This window comes from Cibotium barometz, chromosome 3 (genome assembly GCF_041138505.1).
Source record: "Cibotium barometz isolate CiBa-2024 chromosome 3, ASM4113850v1, whole genome shotgun sequence".
Classification (NCBI taxonomy): Eukaryota; Viridiplantae; Streptophyta; class Polypodiopsida; order Cyatheales; family Cibotiaceae; genus Cibotium; species Cibotium barometz.
Window position 1 is genome coordinate 64,295,664 of NC_141048.1, and position 9,949 is coordinate 64,305,612.

The window sequence follows — 9,949 nt, forward strand, 5'->3', positions numbered from 1 at the left end:
AGCATAATTTTGTATGATTAGAGCATGGTAGTTTGAAGCTTGGATGTGTCTCTCACCCTCTTCAAAAAGATGAGGACCGGTCTGAGAAGAGGATACCAGAGTGATGCCTACAAAAATAGTATGCAGGTGATATCTCAATAGTAAGCTAAGGCATCAATTTTCACCATGATGGTGGTTGGGGGTGGCTTGCGTGATTTGCTTGGAATACAACAACAGTTTGTGAAAGGTCAGATGGGTTGGCATGAGGGACATATGCACTGGGCTCAGACTATCATGGAAAGTGTAAATATATGAAAGTCCAACCCAAGGGAGCATGTCAATGAATAGCAGTGAAGCAGGAAGATCCCATAAGGGAGCTTAAGCTGTTGTGGCTAGATGCTCAAGCTGGTACGCAGAAGCAATGGCGAGGTAGAGGTGCGGCAATGTAGTTTTGGGTGGGGTGGGAGAAGCAAATAGTGAGAATAGAATAGACATTATGTGGACGTAAATGTACAGCCTATGAGGAAAAAACAATCGCACAGGGGGCAGGGGGGTTGGGTGGTGCTTTTCACAAACACCCACTTTAAACCTATTTTAATGAGACAAGGGGCCGATAAATTCTAGCCTGGCCCTATCATAACACCTTTCCATGCAGCTTCACACAAACTAGACTGCACAGAATGGCATACCATTCATGTCATTCACACCCACCAGTGACGCCTGATGTGTTCACCATAATGTTTAAATGCATGATGTGGTCATGCATGAGATAGTAATGGGCAAACCTAGCCAAGAAGATTAAGGTGAACACTGCAGAATGAAGCCGATTAGTTATGATCAAAACAGCAAGAACACAATATAATCGCTTGAACTTGAGACATCAAGTGCCAGAAAAACCTAACTGCTGCCCATGTTGGCCTCAGGGCATGTAAAACCCTGCAGGTGTTAGAAGAATGTGAAAACTAGTACACACCAGCTCCCACAATATAGACCTTGAAGGACAAAATGATAATGTTTTTTTATTCATATGCCTTTCCTCTACATAGACGCAGACATTTACAATGCCTGGACATGCGAATGTCCCTGTCTGCTCATGGCAAACAGGCGGCAAAAGCATATCCTAGACATGCCAAAAAGACAAGCTTGGAAAAAGCAGACAGGTGGGGAAAGACATTTTGTAGTTACTAGATGTTTTACAATTAGAATGGAAGCTTATGGGGGCTGTGTATCATAATTTCCAAAGAAAGTCAATACCCGAACCACTACCCTTGCTGAGTGGTGAAGCCCATGCACAAGGTCTGGTGTGAAAGGACGCTCAGATTTCTGAAGAAAATTACATCCCCACACAAGTGTGCATGCATGACAGGCTCTAAGATGTGTACATAATAAAAGCTAGGCTAGCATTTTACCATTAACCTTCTTTCTTTACCACTGGGCAAGGAGGCGTGTGAGGTGCGTTCTTGACTCTCTTCTTCTGCCTCTTCTAGATTCTGCTCGGATTCCTCAGAATATTCCCCTTCTGCATCTGTCAGGAACATATTGCTCTGATTCCTGTGGAATTCCATAGAATCTTTCCTCTTTCCATAGAGTTCACCATATAACAAAACCCACTTCTAGATTATTGCTTTTTTATTTATAGCCCTCCATTGCTGAGGGAGAAATCAACACCCTGCTCAATGTGAGCTTTATCCCGGATGTTGATTTCCCCTCACCACAACAGAGGACCTCCTCTTAAGTGTGTACATATGCTGATCAGAAAACCACAAGCCCTGTCCTTTATATATAGATTTGCCATTGAGCATGAGGAGATGGATCGATCAATAGCACTAATCACCAACATTAAGGCCCCTTACGCATTCGCCGCCCGCTGGAGAGCTGCCTTAATGTGCTGCACTGTATTGATAATTATGTTGCTAATTGTATTTACTGACTCGAGGTTAAGCTTACCGGATGATGGAACATGGCTTACTGCTATTTGTATGGAAACTGTCAAGAGAGAGCCTGCAGAAGATTGATTATCTAATTCATTAAGAAGCAACCCGCTTGGGCCACTTTCCGGTCCATCGGGAAGTATCACAAATCCTGACGGGGGCGGCATTACCCTCAATGGGTCTTCACCTTGTAGCACCATGTTGAGAGTGGAGAAATCTACAGGGGCATATACTATGAGTGATCCAGATGCATCGGTGCAGCTCTCTTGAAGAAATATTACATTGCTTTGGTTAGGATTTGATCCCTGTAAAAATAAGAGTAAAAACGTCAATGGTGGGTCATATTAGGGACATGCATGTGAAGGTGAGTGATAAATGGGTCATCACTGGATCATAATCACATGCAGAGAATCAAGAGGAATAGATTAGACATCTTAATCACATGGATGAAAATCAAGTGCAGTAAGTGACTACATGGCACATGCTATAGATAGGTCATCACATTCACATGTATGTGAGGGAATGCAATGAAGGAGTCCTGATAATCACATGCAGAATTGAATGCAATAAATGACATGGAGAAAAAAAAAATGGGTCATCTTACATGCAATAAAAAAACATTAGAATCACATGAAAAGAATCCCAATACAATAAATGGGTCATTTAAAAAACAGGTACAAAATCAAATACAAAACATTAAATGGGGTGAAGAACAAAAGGAAATGCATTGGTCCCATAAAGGGGTCACGGAGGTTACAGACACAAAACAAACGCCACTAATGGGCACATATGGAAATTAATAAAAGGATGGTGCCATCTAAATAAAATGCGTTGCCTAACGGGTTCACTGTTTTATGGAGTTTGGGAGCAGTAAAAATTATCTGAAAATTTTCTTTGGGAAAAAAGAAATCCAAGTATCTGTAATTATTAACCTTGGCCTGGGGAGAATGATGTTCCCAGCAAAACCCGAAAAAACAATTTTTTTGGGGGGGAAGATAGACTTACGCTAGGACGAAGGAGAGAGACGTTGTTTCCCGGATGCTGCCCTTCTGCTATGTGATACATTTTGTCCATGGCCCCATTGGCAAGAACATCCCACTGCACACAGGAGGCTTAGTTACATTCAACATCAAGACTGTAAATTAATCCTAACATAAGCCTAGTAATTCTGGGTGCGGGCGGCGGGCGGGCGGGCCGTAAAATGCCCATCAAATTTGAAAGTACACTATCCAAGAAAAAAGCCCATCACAAATTGCACTAAAATACAAAACCACTTGATATATTTTACCAAACCTGTAAGGTAAAAAAATCAAGCCTATGGGGTGCACGCACGCGCTTTTTTTTTCTAATTTACTCTAACCTTTGTCTCATCCGTCCTTGAGTGTATTTTGTACCGGTTAAAATTCAAAAAAAAACCAATTTAATTTACTCATTTCTTTACAAAAACCCACAAGATTTATAGGTTTTTCATGCAACTCTTTCTAACTTTTTAATATAATCTGCCTTTTATTTGAAAAAAAATATAGGCTTTTAGTTATAAAAACCAGTTAATAATGAGGTTTTGAATAGGGGAATCCAGTTGTACTCCAACTTGTCTCTTTTCTCGCTAGATGGGAAAAAAGTTTCTCTAACACTCGTCTCGTGTTCCCCTATAGCTACTTTCCTATAGGAAGAACCCAGTTTTTTCCCCTCCTTTTGCTACACCCATGTTGATGTCGAAATTCTCAATTCAATACAATAATCTCATAATACAAATAAAAGTGGTGAAAATTAATTTTAACTCGTGTTAAAGAATGCCAACTTTAACATTTTTTCTCATGTGCAAACAGTTGAGAGAACATCATGAGAGGCCATAAATAAAGCATGAGATAGGAGCTTCACCTCTCCTCGAGATCGCTCATGGCGCAAGAAGTCGAAGACATGATGGCGAGAGAATGGAAGCCATGTAGAAGTGGCGGCACAAAGGAGGACACCATCACCCGGGTTCTCACGCATCATGATGCGAATATCTTCATTCCCACTACTAGAGAGGTTGAGCCAGGAGTTGGAGGTGGAAGCACTAATAGTGGTACAAAATTGACGGCTCATCTTGTGTGCAAGGCGGAGCATACCACGACGACCTTCTGGAGTTTGTATGACTGAAATTGCAAAGAAAAATCAATAAGAATCCATAAAGAAGCTTATCGACATGAAGTCGTATGCATTCTAGCTAGATTCATTTATTTCATTCAAAAAACATTTACAAGGTAATGTACATCATTGAAGTAAGAAGCAACAAACTAAGAATCATATTCTTGGGCTAAAAATGCCCATTGCTTATAGGCCACAACAAGCACACACTATATACAACCGACTTGCAACAGCAACAAAATTTACATGTAAATTTTAGTTCTCAATTTTAGAAAATTTGTAAAATTTAAGACACTTAAATTTTATTTCTCAATTATAGGAAATGTGTAAAATTTAAGACATGTAAGTTCAATTTTAGATTTGCAAATTCTTAACAAAAAATAGTTTTTTTGAATTGATAAGGAAAATGTTTTCTGTGGGCACCACTGTCATGTGTGCGGCCTTATATTTTATTAGTTCTATATAAGAGAAAAAAATGTCAGATAGAAAGTCCATATAAGGAGGGCCACGTGAAAAAGAAATAAGCCACACACCTCCTAGGTCGCGTGGAGAGATGTTACTGGCCAGCAAGCTGACTAGGCTCTCGCAGTGGCGCTGGAGTGTTGCTAGCCACCTGCGTGCACCAAACGCCAGGCCGCTGCTCACGAGCGGCCGGAAAATGGCGTGGACTCCCTGCTGCTCATCCACTTCCACGTGCTCCAACCACGTCACCTGCCATGCCAGCACGCCACGTCAGCACACCATGCATGATCACGTACTCCCTGAACCGCCCTTAATTACCTGCGAGTATCCGTTTGGCATATCTTGCACCAGGCAGCCGGAGGGTCTCCTCCGGCACCGTAGTAACGACGGAGGTGGGTTGTCACGTAAGCTGTCCACGGAAACGTCCACCACCGCCCACACTTTGTCCCCCGCCTGCTTGCAATACCGTAAGAAATAGACCTCTCGCGTCTGCACCAGCGGCGACATTACTTGTAGCTCCGCGTACATCTGCAAAATGAGCAAAAGTGAAAAACTCGGGCAGCAACATCAATACACTTGCCACAATCCTGCGCCAAGAACGTAAGATTACGACAATTGTCCATCAAATCTGGTTAGAGCCACGACAAAACGCCAGTCATCCCTGCAGAAACTGACGTGAATTTTCCACCTACGTTAGCAAGCAGCGCGCGCCTACGAGATCTCGCTACTAAACTAATCTAGCAACACCGTAGCATGTAGACGTACTAAAATAATTATAGATAAAACTTTACAAAAAAATCCGGCGTCACGTGACGTAATTTGCGTATAACTACGGCAGCAGCAGCAACGATAGTCTAAGACAGTTTCCCTACCATGTCAAAATTTATCTAGCAGTAGCAATGTAGACGTACGACACAGCAACAACGGCCGGCCAAAGCACAACGTAGAGCAGGTGGCGGCAAACACGCGAACACGAAAGAAACGGAGGCAGTGCCGGCGTTGAAAATAAGATCTTAATGAAGGCAGTTGCAGTGTGAAGATATATATCTCCGACAGTTGAGCCCAGGAAATCCCGCGAAAGGAGACGTGATTCCGACACAGACCCACCCGACGTGTTACTGGACCCGCTAGTCGCCGTAATACGGCGGCATTCAATGTTTGTCTTTAACTCACCAACTGCAAAGCTCCGTCACGGGAGGATCCAATGCCCGGCGATAGAACCTCCACAGTTACGCCCTTAGCCACAATACTGGGAAACATTTCCGTCCATTTCTCCTGCAAAACAACGCAGGCGGAGACAACGATATAAAGGTCAGAAGAAATCAAACGTCCGGCTGCATCTACGTCCGGTAGAAACGACGTAGGACAGTAATATTTTTCTCCTAGAAGTTATCTTACCGCATCCATGAGAGATTCGACTAGCGTCGCTCCGTTCATTATGACGAGGCCTGCCTCTCGGCTAGCTTCGGTTTTGAGCCCGAAAGGGCGAGGCATGATCCCTGCCGGGAACTGGCGGAAATATTCGTCCGCATTTAGAATATCTGTAGTTCCGTCCAGTCCCCCTTTGATCCAGAGGGGCTCGTCGGAGTGGAACATGCGTAGGAGCTCGTCGAGGGCAGCGACGGCGAGGTCGACGACGATGGGCTTCTCGAGTTCCGTCAGCCCTCCAGGGCGGAGGGCCACTTCGGCGACGGAGGGGCCCGGGATGATGTCGGTTCCGATAGGGTTGAGCATTCCGAAGGTGGAGGTTCCGGCGGCGTTTGACGCAAGCTCGAGGGATGAGGTACTAAGCAAAGGGGCAGGCTGGGGCTGAGACGGGGGCGGGGGCGGGGGTGGCGGCGCTAGCGCTGGCGCTGGCCCGAGCGGAGGGACGGGCCTTCCAAAGTACCTCGCAGCTACTGAGGAAACTCGTTGCAACTGCATGAAAGACAAAAAATGGTTAAGCAGGAAGAGGATTAAACCTCCAAGTAATGTGATAATTAAACAAACCTAATAATCTCTAAGGTGCTTATCGTCTTGGGTAACGACATATTACGATTAATAAGAGATCAATCTAATCATATGTACAATTACCAGCACAATCATCTCATTAGACTCTGATTAAGGAAGACTGAGACATACAGCAAGATGTCTTTTGTGATGAGCACAGGGTTACTAAACACTAAAACGCTTATTGTGCCTGTATTATTGGAAATAACGAGAAACGCAAATAAGAGGTGACGAAGTTTATAGAATGATTAATTTTAAGGGGTGAAGATAATGATTTGTATTTAATGTTAAAAATGAAAATTACCTCTTCTCTAAGTCGCACATTGTCCAACCTAAGCTGATGCTCGTCAACAGAGGACATCTCTCCAAGGCCCCCACATGATGGGCAAGATGCATGCTTTATAGCCTCCCTCATCGTGATGTTCTCAATCCTCAACCTCTCGTTCTCGTTGCGTAGCTGAGAGTTCTCACTGCGCTCATGCTGAGCCTGAGATGATTAAACCAAAGATTAATAATAAAACCCTCATACTTAACAAACAAGTCATGCGTTTGCCTGACTCTGAACACAGGCATACATCCATAGCTGCGCCAAGCTTAATTACAAAGAAATTAATGCCTTCAAGAGCGACAGTAACAAGGGATTGGACAATAGAAAGGAACGATATATGATTATTGCCAGGATTAATACGAAGGCTTCGATAAAAAATCATAATAACATTATTGCCAAGCAATATATTGTGGTGAATATACTACTAATACCTTCATTTGGGTTCGCCTATTCTGAAACCAAAACTTGACTTGGCGGGGGCTGAGCTTGAGCGCCCGCCCAAGCTCTTGCCGCTGCTTTTCATCCGGGTGCGGACATTCCTTGAAGAAACTGTACACAAGCAGGCAACGGTTAATCCATTTAAGCTAAGCTAATGGGCATCATATATTAAGCTTTAAGAATTATAAATTGTGCAAATTAATCTCAGCTTACGCTTCCATTTGCTGGATTTGCAAAGCCGAATGGCGATGGTAACGCGGCTTTTTCTGCGCAGGGTTAGATGCATCCGCGGGCTCCTGCTCCTCACCCGAGCCTCCCCCTTCCATGTTGTTATCACTCCCAGACTTACCCTCATGCTCAGCCCCTTCCTTCCCCTTCAGAGCCTTCCCATTTGACCCGTTTGTCTGCATCCATCAACACTAATCCTAGAAGATCTCAGCTTAATTACACATAAACCCATCCATTAACACCTGTTATTAAGCAATAACTAAATCTACACCATAGCCTAGAAAATGCTTGGACAATCTAGCATAACAGAAGCATTTATTTTAACATGAACTTAAATGGAGTCTAGGCTAGCTTTAAAAAGCTGTTCGAAGAGATAAGTAGAGTCCTCGAGAATGCAAGATTTGGAGCTCACCGGAGACAATGATTTAAGGCTTTCTGAGGAATAAATGCTGGGAGGGAACATATCCATAGCGAGATGAGCGAGTGAAGTAGGTGGGTTAAGCAAAGAAGCTGGCATTATTTTTTAATCCACTAAAGTAAAGCAGGCTTTCATGTGTGGTAAATGAGGCTCAGCTCACGAGGAGAGAAGGCTCGTACTACCATGTAAGGCTATAATGGGCTAGATGAGAGGAAAATTTACTAAAAAGCTTCGAGATTAGAGCAAGGGATTGAGTAGGGAGAGTTAAAGGGGCTACAGGGTATGACCAATTCTCAGCAGGCTAGCAATCCTCCCTCTCGCTCTCTCTCTCTCTCTGCTCTGAGGAAATCCAGCTCCGAGAGTGTAAATGCATGAGCTTCTACACAGACAAAGATTGAGTAGAAATCATAGAGTAGAAGCTAGAGATAGCAAAGACTAGCAGAGAGGAAGAGACAAGTAACACAGAAAGCCACATGAGAGTGTCTGGAGACTGGGATTGAAGGAGGAGAGGCGAAGAAGCCAGAATGAACAAGTGATCATATACCCAGACGTCTCATCAAATTAGAAGGTGGGGAAGGGTATGGGAGGAGGGCACTGGAGAAGAAGAGAGAGAAGGAAGGGGCAAGGGGGACAATGAGGGGAAGGAGAAACGAAGGGTATTGCCTGTCAACTCTCACATGGAAAGGGGGTTGACTAGTGGTAGGGACGATGGCCCATATGTGTGAGAGAGAGAGAGAGAGAGAGAGAGAGAGAGAGGGGACTAATCACTCATCACTAATGGCCCCAAGAGAGAGAATCTAGAAAGAGAGGGGAAGGGGTGAGGGGGCTAGTTATTGCGTCCTCCAAGCAGCCTGCAGCCCGAACGAAATTAAGGAAGGAGAACGTACACCCCCCCCCCCCCCCCCCCCTTGTCCCAGACTCCCATGGACAAGGAAGAGCGAGAGCATGTGTCATGGCTTTTATTATCCAGCCTTAATTTTCTCATTGTAAAAAGGCCTTGGCCCTCGCCAAGTTGCCCAAAGCCACTATAGCCCCCCTCCCCCCTCTTAGGGTTCTTTGGCTAAGGGCAAGGAAATTATCGGGTGTCCAATCGGGAATCGAACTTGGTACCTCCAGGTTACAAGGCACCCCCATCAACCACTAGCACACGCACCCAATGTTAAAGGGCGAGTGGGGTGAGAGGCACAAATTTGTTTGAGCAACCAATTGCGCTCATTTACTTTCTGGGTTCTGGCTTGCCCAAGCCACTCCCAATGCTCAAATTTAGAAGGATGCAACAAGCTTTAAAGCCCATTTTCGCCTTCTATGAAACCCACCTTTGATAGTAGGGTTTCAATAGAAGGTCATCCAAGTACATTTTGTTGAGTAATGGGTTTCACTTGAAGGCCAATGTACCTTGTAGGCCTTCAATTTTGAATTCTAAGTTTGGGTTGAAAACTCAACCCCTCCCAAAGTTCATTGCCATGCTGCAGCCATAGGCCATCTCGGTTCACTCCCAAGAGTTTGCAAACGAACCCTTTATGTCCTTCTTTAATGTAGTTAGACACTAGAAAAACACATAATGATAGTTGATACTAAAACCTAACTATGAAAAAGTCCATTTGTTCGGTCTTTATTTCCAAGGTCCATAGCAACTCTACTCATGAGAAACAACTCTCTAAAAATTTCCCAAAACCTAGGTGCAATCAATTTCAAGAAAACCAAAAACTCATTACTTTGCATGAATTGGCCCTTATCATGGAGCTATAATGTCTCTAAAGGAAGGGTATCTTTAGGGCCTTCCTTCCGCCAGACCCAAAAAAATTTGGAAGAATCCTTTCTTTGGAGCTTTCATACACGTGTCATGACAAACATCTCTTTTAGAGCTCGTTCCCCAATAAGAGCGCCCACTTATTATGGAGAACTAAATTATGAGCCATGTAAGAGAGGCACTAACATAAACTGCATGTAAAAAAGAAGAGATATCATAATAAATGAGGTGCTTAGATTTCATCTTTTTCGGTGCAAAAAAGAGACCTTTTTCTTAAAGCTTCTTTGTACCCCTAA

The 9,949-nt window shown here is 43.9% G+C and overlaps 1 protein-coding gene across 3 annotated transcripts; it reads right to left on the minus strand.

Moving 5' to 3' along the window:
* Positions 1 to 975: 975 nt before the first annotated feature.
* LOC147640394 (homeobox-leucine zipper protein HDG2-like) lies at positions 976 to 8,583 on the minus strand. 3 transcript variants are annotated; one of them, XM_086780083.1, is made up of 11 exons: positions 7,898 to 8,583; positions 7,471 to 7,676; positions 7,251 to 7,368; positions 6,796 to 6,978; positions 5,901 to 6,419; positions 5,676 to 5,777; positions 4,821 to 5,030; positions 4,574 to 4,751; positions 3,792 to 4,048; positions 2,916 to 3,008; positions 976 to 2,215 (listed from the first exon to the last, which is right to left on the minus strand). In XM_086780083.1, exons 2-11 carry the CDS (start codon positions 7,665 to 7,667, stop codon positions 1,829 to 1,831), a joined length of 2,244 nt encoding a protein of 747 aa, XP_086636209.1. In that variant the 5' UTR covers positions 7,668 to 7,676; positions 7,898 to 8,583; the 3' UTR covers positions 976 to 1,828. The 3 variants fall into 3 exon arrangements, with proteins under 3 accessions (XP_086636209.1, XP_086636200.1, XP_086636217.1); XM_086780074.1 differs by having other exon boundaries at positions 7,471 to 7,661; positions 7,898 to 8,526; XM_086780091.1 differs by having other exon boundaries at positions 7,471 to 7,682; positions 7,898 to 8,507.
* Between the last annotated feature and the right edge of the window lie 1,366 nt (positions 8,584 to 9,949).